The 20,145-nt window shown below is 43.2% G+C and overlaps 1 protein-coding gene across 1 annotated transcript in view; it reads right to left on the bottom strand.

Annotated features, from left to right (window-relative positions):
• The window catches only part of HSPA9 (heat shock protein family A (Hsp70) member 9), a 223,531-nt gene extending 203,956 nt beyond the window's left edge, over nt 1-19,575 (bottom strand). Inside the window, 2 exon segments of the mRNA XM_030211606.1 lie at nt 6,035-6,093; nt 19,117-19,575. Coding sequence (XP_030067466.1) covers nt 6,035-6,093; nt 19,117-19,209 — 152 coding nt within the window. The 5' untranslated portion in view covers nt 19,210-19,575.
• Between the last annotated feature and the right edge of the window lie 570 nt (nt 19,576-20,145).

Below are 20,145 nucleotides of genomic sequence, written 5' to 3' on the forward strand. Positions count from 1 at the left end.
GATGGGAGGGCAGGGGAGAATGGAGAGTTGCTGGACATGGATGGATGGAGGAGAGGCAGGGGAGAATGGAGAGTTGCTGGACATGGATGGATGGATGGAGGAGAGGCAGGGGAGAATGGAAAGTTGCTGGACATGGATGGATGGAGGGGAGGGAAGTCAGGAAGGAGATGCACATGGATGGAGAGGAGGGAAGAGAGGAGAAATGCTGGACATGGATGGAGTCTGTGTATTCTCTTTTAAAAAAAATACTATAAATAAAAATCACAAAAATTAAAAAACAAAAAACACAAAACTACTACTACTACTTAACACTTCTAAAGCACTACCAGGGTCACGCAGCGCTGTACAATTTTAAACAAAGAAGAACAGTCCCTGCTCAAAGGAGCTTACAATCTAAAGGACAAGTATGCAGTCAATCAATAGGGGCAGTCTAGGTTTCCTGAATAGAGGTAAATGGTTATGTGCCAAAAGCTACAGGGAAGAGATGGGCTTTGAGTAGGGATTTGAAGATGGGCAGGGAGGGGGCTTGGTGTATGGGCTCAGGAAGTTTATTCCAAGCATAGGGTGAGGCGAGGCAGAAGGGGCGGAGCCTGGAATTGGCGGTGGTGGAGAAGGGTACTGATAGGAGGGATTTGTCCTGTGAGCGGAGGTTACGGGTAGGAACATACAGGGAGATGAGGGTAGAGAGGTAATGAGGGGCTGCAGATTGAGTGCCCCTGGAGCATATTACTCATTATATGCCCTTCCCAATTATTACTTATCATGACAGAACATTTCTCCTAACGGTTCCCTTAAAAACAATCGCCATTACATGATAACCTTGCTAGCACCCGTTTCATTTGTGTAAGAAACGGGCCTTTTTTACTAGTTAGAACATAATAGCCATAATGGATCAGACCAATCGTCCATCGAGCCCAGTATCCTGTTTACAACAGTGGCCAATCCAGGTCACAAATACCTGGCAGAAACCCAAATAGTAGCAACATTCCATGCTACCAATCCTAGGGTAAGCAGTGGTTTCCCCACGTCTCTCTCAGGAGTAGACTAAGGACTTTTCCTCTAGGAATTTGTCCAAGCCTTTTTTAAACCCAGATATACTAACCACTGTTAGCACATCCTCTGGCAACGAATTCCAGAGCTTTAATTATTCATTGAGTGAAAAATATTGCCTCCCTGTTTTAAAAGTATGTCCATGTAAGTCGATTGAATGTCCCCTAGTCTTTGTACTTTTTGAAATAGTTAAACAAAACTGATTCACTTTTACCCACTCTACACCACTCAGGATTTCGCAGATCTTAATCATATCTCCCCATAGTCATCTCTTTTCCAAACTGAAGAGTTCTAACATCTTTAGCCTCTTCATATGAGAGAGTTCCACCCCCCATTTATCATTTTGGTCAGTCTTCTTTGAACCTTTTCTAATTCTGCTATAATCTTTGAGATACCTGAAAGCAAAATTAGAACAGGAGATAGACTCCCTGGTCCACCAAGCTATCATGGCCTTAAATGCTGCCTGACCCATTTTTGGGCTCCCCAAACAGGACAAAGAGGTGATCTGACCAACCAACGAAATTCTCGAGGCTGGCCAGCAAGAGAGGTAGTATATGAAGTAGCCAAAAAAAAAAGGGGAAATTGCTCTCTCAGAACACCAAAGATCAAACAACTGCCAAACTCGAGCATAAGCTGAGGACGTAAACTGTTTGTAGGCTTGTAACAATGACATCTAAGCATAATCTTCCTCAATTTCGCCCTTTCAAGAGCCAAGCCGTAAGACTAAAGGGAGACGGATCCTTCGTATGAATGGGCCCTTGAGAGAGACGATCCTGATGAGAGAAAGATGAACACCTCATTGACCAGGAGCCGCACCAAGGTCTGTGTGCCACAATCATTTGGGCCAATCCGGAGTCACAACAACCATGTGACCTGAATGAATTCAACCTATCATTGGCCAGGGCAGAAAGGCATTTATTCCTGAGCCAGCTAGTTCTGGATTACAGCATCCAGACCCTCTGAACCATACTCTTCCTCTGCTCAAGAACTTGATGACCTTTGCATTGAGCTTGGAAGCCATCAGGTCAATTGTAGGACTCTCCACTTCCGAGTGATCAGGTTGAAGATTTTGGGAGACAGCTCCCATACCCCTAGATCCAGGGAGTTCCTGCTGAGATAATCCACTTGTACATTCAAACTCCTGGCAATGTTGACTGCCGAAATCACAGGCACATACTCTTTCTGCCCATTGAATCAAGAGGTGAGCTTCCTGAGCCAGCAGAGCACTGCGAGTTCCTCCTTGACTGTTTATGTATGCCACTGTGGTCACACTATCCAAAAGAATCTGCACCAGGTGACCCTGAGGAGGTCATGAAAGGATTCTAGCACCAAACAGACTGCTCTGAGCTCGAGGCAGTTGACTGGCCAGAGGATTTCCACCTTGGACCAATGACCCTGAGCTGTGCAATGGAAACCCTAACCCATCAGACTGGCATCTGTGGTGACCACTAGCCATTGAGGAACCACCAAAGCTATGCCCCAAAGCAGATTGTGAGGCTGAAGCCTCTATCATGCTGAGTCTCGCCTGCAACATCCAAGGCAGGCATAGATTGTACTCCTGAGAGACAGGGGACTACCTGGACAAGAGAGACTAGAGAGGTCTCATGTGATACCTGGTCCGCAGAAACCACATCAAGGGTCGTCATCATTCCCAGAACTTGAAGTCCCAAACTTGAGGGTTCTGAAGCTGCAGCAAGGATCAAACCAGACTCTGCAGTTAGAGAGATTGATGACCTATCAGAAACATTTTCCCTTGCAGGGTAACAAAATGAACCCCCAAATACTCCAAAGTCTGAGAAGAATGCACCTGGCTCTTGACTAGACTTATCCTCTCCAAAGACTGGAGTAGAGAAATCACCTGCGAAGTGACTCAGACTTTTCTGAAAGGAAGAAGCTCTGATCAGCCAGTCATCCAGGTAAAGATGAACCCGAATGTCCTCCCTCCTCAGAAATGCTGCCACCACTACTATGGCCTTGGAGAAATCAAGATACTGAAAGACAGTGCCTTGAATTGATAATGTTGACCCAGAACTGCAAACATCAAGAAGCGCAGATGAGGCGGCCAGATGAGAATGTGAAAATACACCTTCTTTAAATCCAGAGACATGAGAAATTCCCATGGATGCACTGCTGCAATGACTGACCATAAGGTTTTCATGCAAAAGTGCTAGAAAGAACCTGTTCACTCTTTTGAGATCCAGTACAGGGCAAAAGCACCTCCCTTCTTTGGCATCACATAATAGATGGAATGCCATCAACCCCGCTCTAGAGGAACTAGGATGACAGCCCCCAAGGTAGAAAGGTTCTGCAGAGTGGAAAGCACTGCTACTTGCTTTTGCAAGGTCTTCCATGGGAAATCCATGGGCATCTACCTTGGGAAAAAGCAGCTAATCTAACTCCTGGGCCTGCAGACATAAGTGCACCATACTTCTAGCTACTCTAAGGCTATCACATTTGGAGTGTCCCACTGAACTGAAATAAACTCCTGCATGGCTTCATGGACCGGAAGGTCCTAGGACGGTGCTTTGTGCTAGCCATCATCAGATTACTAAAGGTGTCTGCGAGGTCGGAGAGCAATATTTAACACTTCCAAATGCCTTAGTAATGAATGAAGGCAACTCCTCCCTATACAACAATGGACAGCTGTAGGGTTGTCCACAAGAACATAAGTGTTTGCCATACTGGGACAGTGGCCAATCCAGGTCACAAGTACCTGGCAAGATCCCAAAATGGTAAAATAGATTTTATGCTGCTTATCCTAGAAATACAACTATTCAATTAAATGGCTCAGTTTTGTCTCAGCACCTTGTAAATATACACAACGTCAATTTAGACAAAAACTGTTATATTGCAAATAACATCGAGAATAACTTATATAGGCTGTAGAGGTAATCTCATATCATTTTAGGACATTGCATATCAACCTATACAGTAGCTCCCAGGTCAATGCAAATTTCTAATCATCGAATACCTCCAGCCAACCGGTAGTGTTTTATACTGATACTCTAATTGCGTTTCAGCTGTAAATAGCTTCAAACATCCTACCGTTCAAAAAATCAACATTATTGCAATGTAAAAGCAAATAATGCACAGATATAACTTAGCTTAAATGCTCCCGCCTTGGTATATTGTCTTCTGTGGCTGGGACTTAGCTGGTTCCATCAAAATTCTAGTGAAACCTCATTGGCAACACCGATACTGTGATTAGCCCGACAGGACCCTGTTTCGCGGTCTCATGCTTTGTCAAGGGCATCAATCTAGCAACAGTACCTTAGGGATGAAGTACTGTTGCTAGATTGATGCCCTTGACAAAGCATGAGACCGCAAAACAGGGTCCTGTCGGGCTAATCACAGTATCGGTGTTGCCAATGAGGTTTCACTAGAATTTTGATGGAACCAGCTAAGTCCCAGCCACAGAAGACAATATACCAAGGCGGGAGCATTTAAGCTAAGTTATATCTGTGCATTATTTGCTTTTACATTGCAATAATGTTGATTTTTTGAACGGTAGGATGTTTGAAGCTATTTACAGCTGAAACGCAATTAGAGTATCAGTATAAAACACTACCGGTTGGCTGGAGGTATTTGATGATTAGAAATTTGCATTGACCTGGGAGCTACTGTATAGGTTGATATGCAATGTCCTAAAATGATATGAGATTACCTCTACAGCCTATATAAGTTATTCTCGATGTTATTTGCAATATAACAGTTTTTGTCTAAATTGACGTTGTGTATCCTAGAAATAAGCAGTGATTTTTCCAATTTTTATTTTAATAATGGCTTTTGGACTTTTCTTTTAGGAAGTTAGCCAAACCTTTTTTATACCCTGCTAAGCTAACTGCTTTTACCAAAGAATTCCAAAGTTTAATTCCACGTTGAGTGAAGAGATTTTCTCCGATTGGTTTTAAATTTACTACTTAGCAGCTCCATTATGTGCCCCCTAGTCCTAATATTTTTTTGGAAAGAGTAAACAAGCGATTCACATCCACCCAATTCCACTCATTTTATAGACCTCTATCATATCAGTAATCTCCCCCCTCCTCCAGTAACTCAGGCAAAGTAGAGGGCACCAAGACTGCCGAAAGCTCCCCCTTAAAGCCCACATGAGAAGAACCAGGATCCCAGTCCAAAGAAGGATACCTGATGCATTAGCAAGACAAAATCCAGGGAAAAAGGAACCTGTGACACAGAAGTCCCTTGAGGCCAACTTACGAGTCAGAAGTGCCATGTTTTGCCAGAAGAGAGCTGTGACTCCTCCGTGAAACTGAGGGGCTCTAAAATGGCTGCCGAAGCTGCAGCCATACCTAAGGCAGCAGCAAAAACCAGTGCAAGAACTTGATGTGCCTGCCACGACCCTGCTGAGGAAAAGTGCACAAACATGCCCGACCGAACTAGGAAGCACTATCCACCAGAACCAAACACTGCTGCTGAGCTCTCCCAGAATGAGCCGCTCACAGTGTAGGACCTGCGATTATTCATTTTTTTTTTTTTTTGCTTAACCTGTGAGGAAGATGATGTGGCAAGGGGGGGGGGGGGAGAAGGGGGAAGGGACCTGGCACCACCAGGTGTACCCCAGGAAGGCACCAGCTATAGTCTAATGCACCCCTAAGGCTTAACTGAACCAAAATATGGATAGGAGCCGGGCACAGTAGTAGAAAACCTACTGGAAGATGGACATAACGCATCAGTTTCTGGATTCATATGCTGCCAATGACAAGGAATGGAGAATTTCAGACTGCACCAGCCCTTGTATACCAATGAAGTCACAAAGTGTTCCGTTTCTCTACCTCCATCTGCTGGTAGCAGGATAACTTGTTTACCTAGACTAATCTTAAAGAATGTGTTTACATTGAACACTAAGGTGCTTAAATATTTATGTACATAATTTATTCACACAAAAACTTAATTAAAAAAAAGCAAACAAGATTTAATAATGTTAAAGATTCACACAACATACTTCATCCTGGTATGTGTAACTTACGCATAATTACGTCTTGATACTTTTCTGACAACATCTTGACTAAGACCATTCCAACGACCCTAAGAAAATGAGAAATAGGTTAGTCCCCAAGTTAAAAAGCATGCATGAATTTGTCAGCATCCTGTATCTTAGTAAAAAAACCTTGAGTCAGCCAACACAAAGTGAAGGACTAGCATTGCATAAACTTTACACAGGACTGGAAAAAAAAAATAAAACCCAATCCATATCTGTGTGCCAGGTTGTCCAAAATTTGGCACTTCAGGAAGTAAAGCTGAGATGAGGGATGAGTAGGAAAAACTAGCAAAACTTAGCACTGAAAAAGTGTAAGAGAAAAAAAAAATGCCCTCAATTAAGACTTAATAAAACTTCTCCCACTAGCAGTCAGGTGGCAAGTTCCAACCATAAAATCTACACAGCTAAAATTCAAAGGGATTTCTGCCACTGAAAACAATGCAGCTTTTAAAAACACTTTCAACACAAATATAGAACATTTAAATCAACTTTAAAAGAGCTCAGATCATAAAATTCAAATACAAAACTACCACAGGTATTCTCTAAACAAATCTTGAGATGGATCAAGCAAATGAAAATGTACAGTGGTGGAAATAAGTATTTGATCCCTTGCTGATTTTGTAAGTTTGCCCACTGACAAAGACATGAGCAGCCCATAATTGAAGGGTAGGTTATTGGTAACAGTGAGAGATAGCACATCACAAATTAAATCCGGAAAATCACATTGTGGAAAGTATATGAATTTATTTGCATTCTGCAGAGGGAAATAAGTATTTAATCCCTCTGGCAAACAAGACCTAATACTTGGTGGCAAAACCCTTGTTGGCAAGCACAGCGGTCAGAAGTCTTCTGTAGTTGATGATGAGGTTTGCACACATGTCAGGAGGAATTTTGGTCCACTCCTCTTTGCAGATCATCTCTAAATCATTAAGAGTTCTGGGCTGTCGCTTGGCAACTCGCAGCTTCAGCTCCCTCCATAAGTTTTCAATGGGATTAAGGTCTGGTGACTGGCTAGGCCACTCCATGACCCTAATGTGCTTCTTCCTGAGCCACTCCTTTGTTGCCTTGGCTGTATGTTTTGGGTCATTGTCGTGCTGGAAGACCCAGCCACGACCCATTTTTAAGGCCCTGGCGGAGGGAAGGAGGTTGTCACTCAGAATTGTACGGTACATGGCCCCATCCATTCTCCCATTGATGCGGTGAAGTAGTCCTGTGCCCTTAGCAGAGAAACACCCCCAAAACATAACATTTCCACCTCCATGCTTGACAGTGGGGACGGTGTTCTTTGGGTCATAGGCAGCATTTCTCTTCCTCCAAACACGGCGAGTTGAGTTCATGCCAAAGAGCTCAATTTTTGTCTCATCTGACCACAGCACCTTCTCCCAATCACTCTCGGCATAATCCAGGTGTTCACTGGCAAACTTCAGACGGGCCGTCACATGTGCCTTCCGGAGCAGGGGGACCTTGCGGGCACTGCAGGATTGCAATCCGTTATGTCGTAATGTGTTACCAATGGTTTTCGTGGTGACAGTGGTCCCAGCTGCCTTGAGATCATTGACAAGTTCCCCCCTTGTAGTTGTAGGCTGATTTCTAACCTTCCTCATGATCAAGGATACCCCACGAGGTGAGATTTTGCGTGGAGCCCCAGATCTTTGTCGATTGACAGTCATTTTGTACTTCTTCCATTTTCTTACTATGGCACCAACAGTTGTCTCCTTCTCGCCCAGCGTCTTACTGATGGTTTTGTAGCCCATTCCAGCCTTGTGCAGGTGTATGATCTTGTCCCTGACATCCTTAGACAGCTCCTTGCTCTTGGCCATTTTGTAGAGGTTAGAGTCTGACTGATTCACTGAGTCTGTGGACAGGTGTCTTTCATACAGGTGACCATTGCCGACAGCTGTCTGTCATGCAGGTAACGAGTTGATTTGGAGCATCTACCTGGTCTGTAGGGGCCAGATCTCTTACTGGTTGGTGGGGGATCAAATACTTATTTCCCTCTGCAGAATGCAAATAAATTCATATACTTTCCACAATGTGATTTTCCGGATTTAATTTGTGATGTGCTATCTCTCACTGTTACCAATAACCTACCCTTCAATTATGGGCTGCTCATGTCTTTGTCAGTGGGCAAACTTACAAAATCAGCAAGGGATCAAATACTTATTTCCACCACTGTATATATAGAGGGCTGGACAAGCCTTGGATGCTAAGTTGTCTAAAACAAGGCACGGATATCACGGGGAGAGCAAGGGCAAGAAGCTGGCTAGGCAGGTGCAAGGATGGGAAGATAATGGAGAAATGTACTCTTTCCTCTGCTTATGAGCACAATGTTATGGAAGCAAAGAAGCTTTCTACTCTTGATTTGATGATTTAAGCCTCTTAACTAATGACGACTTCTGTAATGTAATGCAAGTGTTGGTTTTATCGCCTCTATTATAACAATCTATATTTAGGACCTGAACTATTTGAACAGCATGTATACTTGATCTGAGCATAACCCCTTTATGATGGGCTTTCCATTGACTGCCAATCCTATGGAACATGCAAGTCATGATTTGGGTGCTTGTTTAAGGCTCTATGTAATGAAGCACTATTGAACACCTGTTCTCCTCTTAACATCCATTGTCCTTGAAGATCACTGCACTCTGTGGGTACTGGTATACTTTAAGCTCCTGCTGTTAAAAATTTGCCACCTGGCAGAGGTCCATATACATGCATTACACAGTAAAAGAATGACAGATAAAGACCCGCACAGTCCATCCAGTCTGCCCAATAAGGTGGCCAAGGACACACCCACCACTCTCTGCAGGCCCTAGCCACTGATGCTTAAAATGCTGGTTGTCAGGTTTCCGCCATACCAGCTATACAGGCAGCCAAACGTGTCATCTTGGTTATAACCACATATCCCCAAGTTCTGCTGACAGTATTCAGCTTACCTGTAAGATGTTTTTCCCTCCCCCGAGCTGCACAGCACCATCGCTCGCAGCATGAGACAAAATGATCTACAACACTGGAGTTGCCAAAGCTTCACCCATCTTGCTATTTGTGTTTTTGGAACTCATTGCCTGTTGAACTGTGGACATGTATTACAATTTGGCCCTTCATAAAAGGCCTGAAGACTTATTTGTTTCAACAAGCGTTCTGAGATGTTAGAGGCAACTTGTTCTCACTATTTGTAGTTCTAGCATTTCAGATAGTTTAGGTTGATTTCATGCAATATCGCATGTTTAGTTAAATTGAACTGTGTCATGGTTTGTGGGGTTCATTTTTGTTTTATTTAAACACTAGTAAAAAAGGCCCGTTTCTGACACAAATGAAACGGGCGCTAGCAAGGTTTTCCTCGGAGTGTGTATGTTTGGGAGAGTGACTATGTGAGAGTCAGAGTGAAAGTGTGAGTGTGTGTGTGTGAGAGAGTGAGTCTGGGTGTGAGTGTGTTTGTGAGAGTGTGTGTGTGAGAATGAGAGTGTGTGCAAGTGTGTATGTGAGAGTGTGTGTGTGTGTGTGTGTGTGTGAGACACAGATTCTCTGTGAGAGTGAGTGTATGAGACTAAGCGAGTGTGTGAGTGACTGTGTGGCACATAGAGAGTGAATGTGATACATTGTGAGACAGAGTGTGTGAGAGTGAGAGTCAGAAACACATTGTATATGAGAGAGAGAGTATGAGCCTTGCCCTTCCAATCCATGCCCATCTGTCCCCTGCCCCCTCCATTCATCCTTTTCCAGCAATTCCCCTCTCTCCCTGAGCCCTGCCCTCCCAATCCATGCTCCTCTGTCACCTGCCCCCTCCATCCACCCCTATACAGCAATTCCCCTCTCTGAGCCCTGCCCTGCAATCCATATCCATCCATGCCCATCTGTCCCCTCCATTCATCCCTATCCAGCAATTCCCCTCTCTCCCTGAGCCCTGCCCTCCCAATCCATGCCCATCCATGCTCCTGTCACCTGCCCCCTCCATTCATCCCTATCCAGCAATTCCCCTCTCTCCCTGAGGCCTGTCCTGCAATCCATATCCATCCATGCCCATCTGTCCCCTCCATTCATCTCTATCCAGCAATTCCCCTCTCTCCCCGAGCCCTGCCCTCCCAATCCATGCTCCTGTCCCCTGCCCCCTCCATTCATCCTTATCCAGCAATTCCCCTCTCTCCGAGCCCTGCAATCCATATCCATCCATGCCCATCTGTCCCCTCCATTCATCCCTATCCAGCAATTCCCCTCTCTCCCTGAGCCCTGCCCTCCCAATCCATGCTCCTCTGTTCCCTGTCCCCTCCATTCATCCATTTCCAGCAATTCCCCTCTCTCCCTGAGCCCTGCCATCTCAATCCATGCCCATCCATGCTTCTCTGTCCCCTGCCCCCTCCATTCATCCTTTTCCAGCAATTTCCCTCTCTCCCTTCCATGACCCCCCCCTCGCATCCATGCTCTTCTGTCTCCCATGTCCCAGCCTGTCCCGCCCTCTTCTTCCCCCACCCCTTCGCATCCTTGCTGTCGTTTCTCCTCTGCCCTCCCGCTCCCACTGTTCAACTGCCCACCCTCTTCTCTTCCCCCAACATCCTTTTTTTTTAAATTTACCTCCGTGTCGGCGGTTCCGGCAGTGCAGCGTTAGGGAAGGAGGCGGCGCTCCCGACGTCTAGCCTTCCCTTCGTTGTGTTCAGCCTTCTTCTGACGTCATCCTTGACGTCAGAAGAAGGCGGAACACAGCGAAGGGAAGACTAGAGACGTCGGGAGCGCCGCCTCCTTCCCTGACGCTGCGCTTTGGTTTTTTTTTCCGCCCTCGACGTCATGACGTTTGCCCTGGACGTCATGACGTTTGACGCGAGGGCGGGGCAGAGACGGCTGGCAGCGTGGCTGGCTTCACACCACGAATCCACGAACCCTTCAAGTAATGTTTGAGTGACTTCAGAACGTTGTCTTCAGAACGTTCACGGTGCGTTTTATTATATTAGATTTATATTATGCATGTTTAATCTGTAACCTACCTAGATTGTAAAGAATGTGTGCTATAAAGTTATTTTATCTTTATTCAACAAAGACAACAAAAATAAAGCAATAGCAAAAGTTTCTAAATACCTAAGCCTTCTATGTTCAGAATTAGTTGGTGGGGGGTTTTTTGGAGGCAAGGAACAAAAACAAAAAAAAAAACAAAAAAAAAAAAAAAGATTTCCTTGTACCTTTTTTGCTTTCCTTGGTTTTATTTACTTTCTTCCGTCTTTTAATATTTTAAATCTCTATGGATATTTTTCCAACCCCCACCCCAAACAGATTAAACCTGCAGTGATTCTTCTTAGGCCTGGAACAAGTGCCAGGCATTAGTTTTCAGGTGCCTGGGAACATAACACAATTGTTGCCATATTGGGACAGACCGAAAAGTCCATTAAGCCCAATATCCTGTTTCCAACAGTGGCCAATCCAGGTCACAAGTACCTGGAAAGATCCCAGAACAGTAAAGCAGATTTTATGCTGTGTATCCTAGAAATAAGAACGTGATTTTCCCAAGTCCATCTTAATAATGGCTTATGGGCTTTTCTTTTAGGAAATTATCCAAACCTTTTTTTAAACCCTGCTAAGCGAACTGCTTTTACCACATTCTCTGGCAATGAATTTCAGAGTTTAATTACATGTTGAGCGAAGAAGTTTTCTCCAGTTTGTTTTAAATTTATTACTTGGTAGATTCATTGCGTGTCCTCGAGTCCTAGTATTTTTGGAAAGTGTAAAAAAGTGGATTCACGTCTACTCGTTCCACTCCACTCATGTCCCTCAGAAGTCTTCTTCAAGCTGAAGAGTACTAGCCACTTTAGCTTTTCATAGGTAAGTCGTCTCATCCCCTCTACCATTCTCATCAACCTTCTCTGTACCTTTTCTAATTCCGCTATATCTTTGAGATACAGTGACCAGAATTGCAAACAGTATTCGAGGTGCAGTCACACCATGGAGTGACGCAAAGCCATTATAATAATCTCAGTTTTGCTTTCCTTGCCTAATAATTCCTAGCATTCTACTTGCTTTCTTAGCTGCCGCTGCACACTGAGCAGAGGGTTTCAACATATGCACAACGAACACCTAGATCCTTTTCATGAGCATTGACTCCTAATGTGGAACCTTGTATCACATAGCTTTAGTTTGGATTCCTCTTTTGCACATCCTTAATATCATCAGCATCACTTTGTAATTCCTCACATTAAACAATTATCTACAAATGATAAAGTGAACATGCCAAACTACTTCTCTTTGGTGTTCACAGAAGAAAATCTAGGACTGCAAGTCGGATGCCAAGGGTGGAGTGGATATTGTACCGTTCACAGAAGAAAGCATTTATAAACAGCTTGCAAAATCTGAAAGTAGACAAAGCTATGGGGCCGGATGGGATACTTCCCAGGATACTGAGGTAGCTCAGAGAAGTCCTGGCAGGACTTCGCAAGGATTTATTTAATAGAAGATCTTTAGAGACGAGACGTTCCACAGGATTGGCGACGAGCTCATGTGGTCCCTCTTCGCAAAAGCAGGGACAAGAAAGAAGTGGAAACTATAGGCCTCTAAGCTTCACATTGGTGGTAGGGAAAACAATAGAGTTGCTGCTGAAAGAAAATAGTCAAGTTTCTATAAGCCAACAGGTTGCAGGATCCAAGGCAAAATAGCTTTACCAAAGAAAAATCCTGCCAAATAAATCTGAATGACTTCTTTGACTGGGTGACCAAAGAACTGGATAAAGGACATGTGCTAGATGTAATACTTGGATTTCAGCAAAGCCTTTGATACGGTTCAGAAAATTCATGAATAAGCTGAGAGGGCTGAACTTAGGAACCAAACTGGTGAACTAGATTGGAAACTGGTTGACCAACAGGCGACAGAGGGTGGTGGTAAATGGAATCTGCTTGGAGAAAAGGAAGGCTAGTGGAGTGCCTCAGCGGTTGGTACTGGGGCCCAATTCTATTTAATATATTTGCGAGTGTGTCTTTTTGCAGATGACATAAAGATAGCTAATACCCTGGAGGGAGCACAAACCATGAGAAGAAACCTAATATTTAATTCCAAAAAATGCAAAGTGATGCACTTGGGATGCAGAAATCCAAATGATATGTACCAGATAGAAGACAGATTGATGAGCACAGCTCAGGAGAGGGACCTTAGAGTGATGGTGTCAGAGTATCTCAAGGAGACGAAACAATGTGACAAGGCAGTGGCCATGACCAGAAGGATGCTAGGCTGCATAAGGAGGGGTATAACCAACAGAAAAAAGTATTGATGTCCCTGTACAAGGCATTGGTGAGGCCCCCCCCCCCCCCTTAAGTACTGTGTTCAGTTTTGGAGGCTATATTTTGCTAAAGACGTAAAAAGATGGAAGTAGTTCAGAGAAAAGCGACAAAAATGGTACGAGGTTTACATCGCAAGACATATGAGGAGACATATACCCTGGAGGAAAGGAAGGCAGAAGTGATGATACAGACATTAGAATATTCGAAAGGTATTAGAATATTTGAAAGGTATTAATCTACAAACAAACCTTTTCCAGAGGTAGAAAGGGCATGAACTGGGGTTGCCGGGGGGGGGGGGGGGGGGGGGGCAACTCAGGAATAAAGTCAAGAAGTACTTTTTCAAGGAGAGGGTGGTTGATACCTGGAATATCCTCCCTTGGGAAGTGTTAGTGGAGATGAAAATGGTTAACAGAATTCAAAAATGCATGGGATAAACACAAAGGAATCCTGTTTAGAAGGCGTGGAACCAAACAAGTTTAGCAATGATTAGATGGCATCAATTCAATAATGATATCTTGGTGTAAAGATACCATCATATAATACTAGTGAAAGAGGGATCTAGCATGCCTAAAGCTAGGCACCAGTTACACCAAGTAAATGGCAGTTGTAACTGTTGGTGCCTAACTGGGCCCTGAAATTCATGTACCTTATAATATTCTATAATTTGTGTGTGCATCTCCAAGACATGTCCATGAGCTGCCTGCACTACACTCATTTTTGCACCCCCTCACACACCAAAATATCTTAGCTTGTGATGTTATAATCAGTAGTTAGCACTTATGTGCATAATTGTTTATTAGGTTGATATATCATCTTTCAACAAAACAATGAAAGATAAAAACATTTGGTATTGCATTTTTCAAATAAGCAATATATCCACGGTAATGCCCTATCATTGATGCTGCTCCATCAGTTCCTACTGTGATTATATTAAGTGGAATTGCCATAATTCTATAAGATGTTGAGAGAGGAAGTTGTACCCCTGCTGACTTATGTTTTAACACTATAGTGGAAGAGGGACGGTTGCCCGAATCTTTGCAGTTAGACCAGATAGTCGTTTTGCCAAAACCAGGTCGAGATCCACTAAAACCGGAAACATATCGACCGATCTCATTGTTCAATTATGAAGCGAAATCATTTGCAAAAGTTTTGGCAAACCGTTTATCTCATATACTTCCTGATATGATAAGAGGATTCTCAAGTGGGTTTCGTGCAAGGCCGTAATATTACCAAGAATGAGAGAAAGATTCTTGCTACTCTAGAGTTGGCAGCCGATCTAGATGTTCCCTCAGTGCTGATCAGTTTCAATGCTGAAAAGGCCTTTGATAGGGTGGTGGGGGATTTTTTTTTGTTTGGGGTATTGGATGCTTATGGCATACAGGGTTTTTTTTTTTATGATGCAATATAGGCTTTGTACTTTCTTCTGCAAGCTCAAGTGTTGGTGAATGGACTGCTTTCCTCCCCATTCTCAATGCCCTGGCATTAATATCAGAGCAATGTTATTTGAATGTTCTAATTGTGTGCTTATTAGGCTCTATAAACAGGTTTGTCTTTTGCGACATTCTTAGGGATTGGCTGTTTGGAGCTGAGCACTTTACACCCATGCGTTGGGAAAGGGAATTGTTTACACCTTGGCATATGAATTTTCTTTTGCATGCCCAGACACAGAGTTTGCCTCGCTCATGTCGTGGGAGTGCATTGCTGCAGCCACTGAGGAGTATCTGGCGGGCTCTTATGAAGTGTTGGAATCAGAATCCGAATGTTAGTGATTTATTGCCCTGTAGGGGTAATGCTGATTTTCCACCGGGCCTGGAACCCGCACAGTTTAAGAGATGAGCGGACAAGAGCATTGTTTTGATTGAGCATTTTCTCAATGAGGAGAGCGTTTTCTATTCCTTTCAAGACTTACAGCAGAGGTTTTCACTAACTTACACAGATTATTTCGCTTATCAACAGTCTAGCTTGTGAGGCTGTGCAAACAAGGCTAGGTCAAAAAATCTGAGATTTTTTGCAGGGAGATACTTTTGGCCAAGTTTCTGAATCAGGTCTACATAGAGCTCTGGTTTCTCTTCTTCCTCCCCGAGAATATGGTCCTCTTAAAGCAGCTTGGAGTAGAGATCTAGGGTATGACCTGCAGGGGGTGGATTTTCAAAAAACAATTAAAGCTATTCCAAAGCAGGTTGGAAATGCTGAACTTCAAGAGAGTCAATATCGAATAAACCACAGGGCATATATATTACATCAGGCTGCAAGAGCAGGTTGGGTGCCTGTTGGTCAATTCTCCAAATGTCAGCAGGGGGTCAATACCTTTTTTTCATGCTTTTGGGCGATGTAGTGGCATTCAAGCAATTTGGAAGTCGCTTCATCGATATTTAGGGATTCTTTTTGGTCGTTAATTTTCTCCTGGAAAGGAGTCTTGCGGAATAAATGGGAGACATATGGGATCTCAGACAAAAATTCATGTTTATTACTGTGTAAAGCCTATGCATTGGGAAAGAGGTGCATACTAGGCACTGGATGCAGAAGGAGTCCCCCTCCTTTTGGTTTTGGAGAAATAGACTGCACACTCTTATGTTGTGGGAGGCAAGGGCAGTTAGGAATTCTCCAAAGGGAAGAAGGGCTTTCATGTGTATTTGGAATTGCTACTTGCAAAATCTCTCCCGTAAAGCAAGATGTGCAGTACTGAATAGATTTTAGAGTGCTTCCTAAGTTGGTATTGTTATATTGGGGTTATTTTAGGGGTTCTCTGCTTGGTTAGGGGAGGATGGGTCGGGTATGCTAGATATTACTTTAACAAAGATGACCTGGGATCATAAGAGTTCAGATACCGTGTGTTTCAATTCAGGGTGTGGTAGGGTAGGAAGGGGAAGAGGGGTGATTTTGAATGCAAATTGTTACTTTGAACAGGGACTAGGGGAGGGTGGGGGAGCATTCTTATAAAACAAAAATGGGATCATGTGTTCTCCAGCTCTTTGATTTTTGTCATCTTTGATTATTATTATTTGATTATTATCTAGATTGTAAGCTCTTTGAGCAGGGACTGTCTTTTTTGTGTACAGTGCTGCGTATGCCTTGTAGCGCTGTAGAAATGATAAATAGTAGTAGTAGTATTATTCTGTTATGTTTGATGGCTGTTCTTGTCTAGACTTGATATTTAGTCGATAGTTGTTGGATATATTTGATCCTAAATAAAAACCGTTTAAATCAACCTCTCCTCTTCCCTCATTCTCTATTTCTGTGGTGTATATCATAGAGGCCATGAAAAGGTGCAAACCATATATATTTCTAGTTTTTATTTTATTATAGCTATTTTGCTTTTCTTGAGCTGGGAGCAGATCTGGAATTGCAAGACAGCATTTTTTCTGGTAAATACCTTTCTAAGGCTGTAGAAATTTGTGGTTTGATATTTGACCTATGCTAACCTGTGATAAGTTGCTGGTCAGCAACTAAGAGCCAGAGACTCCTTTGACTAAGGACGCCTGCTGTAGCCAGATAAACAGTCAGAAGGAGAAGTAAGTGGGTGTGGGCAAAACTGTAGGCTAAGCAAGAGGGTGGACGGGACTAGTATGATGACTGTGCATACCAAGGACATAGGTCAACCCATATCAAATGAAAATTTATGCTTATATGCATGACAGGGCCTAACTGCCAATATAATAAGGGAATAAATGATAGAATTTGATGGAACATGGTTCATAACAGGAAACAGAATATTCTGGAAAGATGCATATTCATTAGGTAGGAAAGGTAACTATAATTAAGAATGAAGAAAGGAAGAAAAAGTATTTAAGAGGAAACAGAACCGAGGATGGCGAGCCTCAATGTGCCTACACTAGCAGGTGAACATATTGAGAGCTCCCAGGGAGAACTCTACTTTAGTTTGCTACATATTATACTGTACTGGGATGTTATTTGTTAATATTTCAATAATTACTGATTGGCTTCTTTGACAATTTGAATAAACATTTATTATGCCTAATACTTATTTAGTAGCCAGTTTTTCTTGCCTGGAATTCTGCCTGGGGGAGTAAAGATTTACTCGAGGGATTCTGCTGACATTTATATACCTGATGACTCTTCCTCTTTTGCTGAATTACAAGCCGATTTTAATTTACCCGATACACAATTTTATCAATGGCTGCAATTATCACAAGATATTTTAAAAGCTAGTATTCATACTAACTCCTTCTCTAAGCAACCACCCTCTCTAGTTACCTGCTATAAACAATTTCGTGCTCTGGGTCACTCTGCCTCACTATTCTATAAGCTGTTGAAATCTATTAAAGTGAGTGCCCTTTCAGGGCTATAAGCATGACAAGAGGACACAGATTACACATTTCAGGAGAAGGAATGGGAAATATTTTTGTCCACCATTTTCTCCTCTTCTACATTGACCAGTGTAACCCAATGTTTATGTAATACACTGGTCTTATACGAAATGCCTTAATGGGCATCCAATAAATCCTAACCACTTCATCTTGCTCATGTGCTTAACCCATTAGTGCCCAATGTTCCCATAATAAGCCATATGGGAACAAACTGATTTGTTCCCATATGGGGAACACTGGGCACTAATGGGTTAAAAGAACCCAAATCATTTGACATGTTATATGAATATTCTTGTATGCATCCTTTTTGGATAGACTGATGTAGATGCAAAGTCTTACTGTACCTTCTGTCATTCAATTTAACTTTAGTGTCCTGCATTCTGTTTTAAAGAGACCCTGTCTGGATACTCCTAGCTTTTACCTTGAAATTTATAATTGGTTCATGGATAACCTGAATATATATATATATCATTTAATGGCTGGTGGAATACTGTTTGTATTACATACAAGTTTGAGGCATATATTGCTAAGAAATCTCACACGTCCACATTCAAATGGTCTATCATCTTTCATTGATGAACTCTTAATAGTCCACATCATTTTCTTTTTTTTCTTTCGTACCTTGTACACAAATGTTCAATAAAGATACTTTGTCTAAAAAAAAGAAAAGGCCATATTCTAAGTTACACAACTACATGAAAATAAGACAAAGGCTAACTAGCACTTGTAACCTTGTAGAACTGTATAGGGTTGTTAAGCTATATCCTGAGTCAAGTGTTCAAAAAATACTAAGCTCCTGAACTTTACAAGTTGCAGTTAGATAGATACTCAAGTTTGGGATTTGAAATTTAGTTACCCATATTGCCAAATCCAAGATTGAAACGTTACAAATTCAGGTACAAGTTTATTTTCTCATCCAAATAGGCTTACGATCTAAGCTGTGCCTAAAGTGATGGAGATGAAGTAACTTGCTCAGGGCGTCAAGAAGAGTCATTGCGAGAAGCAGGACCTGAACCCTGGCTGTCCTATGTCTCAACTGGCTGTTGAAATTACTCTATATCAAATCTAAGAAACCTATAAAGTTATATTCTCTTAGCCCGTTCCTTTGGGCTTAAGCAGTACTGCTGAATTCCAACCCTCCCTCCCCCCTTCCTACCCATATAATGTATGAAGTAGGAGCCTCCTGAAATTAGGCTCCAGTACATTTTCATAGAGACCAACTTAGGAGCTTCAACCTTTTGCATACCTACCTTACCGATTTTATAAATTCGTTAAATCCATTTACAGAGTAGAAAGCTCAGCTAAGGACTTGACCAACCCTATTAGGTAGCTATAAAATTAAACGATATCGAGCAATAGAAGATCACAGCCCTTAAAAAAGGGCCTGCCGTGCCAGAGGCGACTAACACCTGCAGCTGCGGAATCGCCTGTCAGGGAGGGCCTCGCAGGTGACCTAACCGGAGAGAGCGAACCCCGAGTCCCCCGTCCTCACCTGTCGGGCGCAGGTCAGCAGAGTGTGAGATGTGCAGGTGGAGCTCTGCGGCGGGTGAAGGAGGCGGGAGACGCAGCGGCTGGCATTCAGCATGGTGTGCGAGAAGGGGACGTGAGGTGCTAGTCAGATGAGAAAGCGCGAGAAGTCTCTTACTCGAACAGCCACACGCCGGTAAAAGCACGCACACCGCCGCGCAGCAGCCTCTTTTCTGGAAATCTCCAACCACGTGGGTTACCTACAGAGTTCAAGGAGAGAAGCCCTCCCCACGCGACCGTCTTAGCATAGCCTGATCCGATCGGCGTCACCCGCTACCACCGGTGTTATCCACTGTGAGAAACATCTCAGTTTGCATTCAGCTGGGCTAGTTTTGCATCCGATTTCCAGTCTTCAGAGGTGCAGCACAGGACTTTAGTAAGCGCACACCTTACGGCTCCAGACAGGCATTAGTAAAGACAACCAACTGTGGATCCATATGGACAAATTCCGCTCAAGGTCAGACGATAAACGTTACGAAAGTCTGCCAGGGCCACCTCATGTGTCATTTCCGGAGGCTGAAACGTGACTCTTGCAGTGTGATTACATCAGAGCGTGCCAGAGGCGGATGATGGAAGGGTCATGTGCAGAGGTCTAAGGGGCGTCTGACACACTATTTAGCTCAAGGAGGTTTAATAAACAGGAGTGGAAGTGAGCCTATCTAGTCCACTGTAAGCAAGGAAGCCGATTAGGACTATTTAAGTTTACCAGCGCAGCCGTCATCCCCGTTCACTCAAAACAACAAGCAAACTTATGAGCTACGGCATCAGCAGTGTCGTTTTTTTTTGTTTTTTTTTATTGTTGGTCCATCTGTAACGAGTCTAAAGCTGTTTCAATTGGATAGGCAGTGCCTTAAAAGGTAGAGGACAAACGTTTTGGGGGTTTTCTTTTACTTATTGGACAGCTTTTTAATTTATTTGAAAGGGTCCCATAGCTTATATAATAAAAGTGGCTGGCTCAATCCGTCCTCCTTTTTCTGGAGCCATATGGTAACCC

The sequence above is a fragment of the Microcaecilia unicolor genome, chromosome 8, assembly GCF_901765095.1.
Source record: "Microcaecilia unicolor chromosome 8, aMicUni1.1, whole genome shotgun sequence".
In the NCBI taxonomy this organism is placed as follows: domain Eukaryota; kingdom Metazoa; phylum Chordata; class Amphibia; order Gymnophiona; family Siphonopidae; genus Microcaecilia; species Microcaecilia unicolor.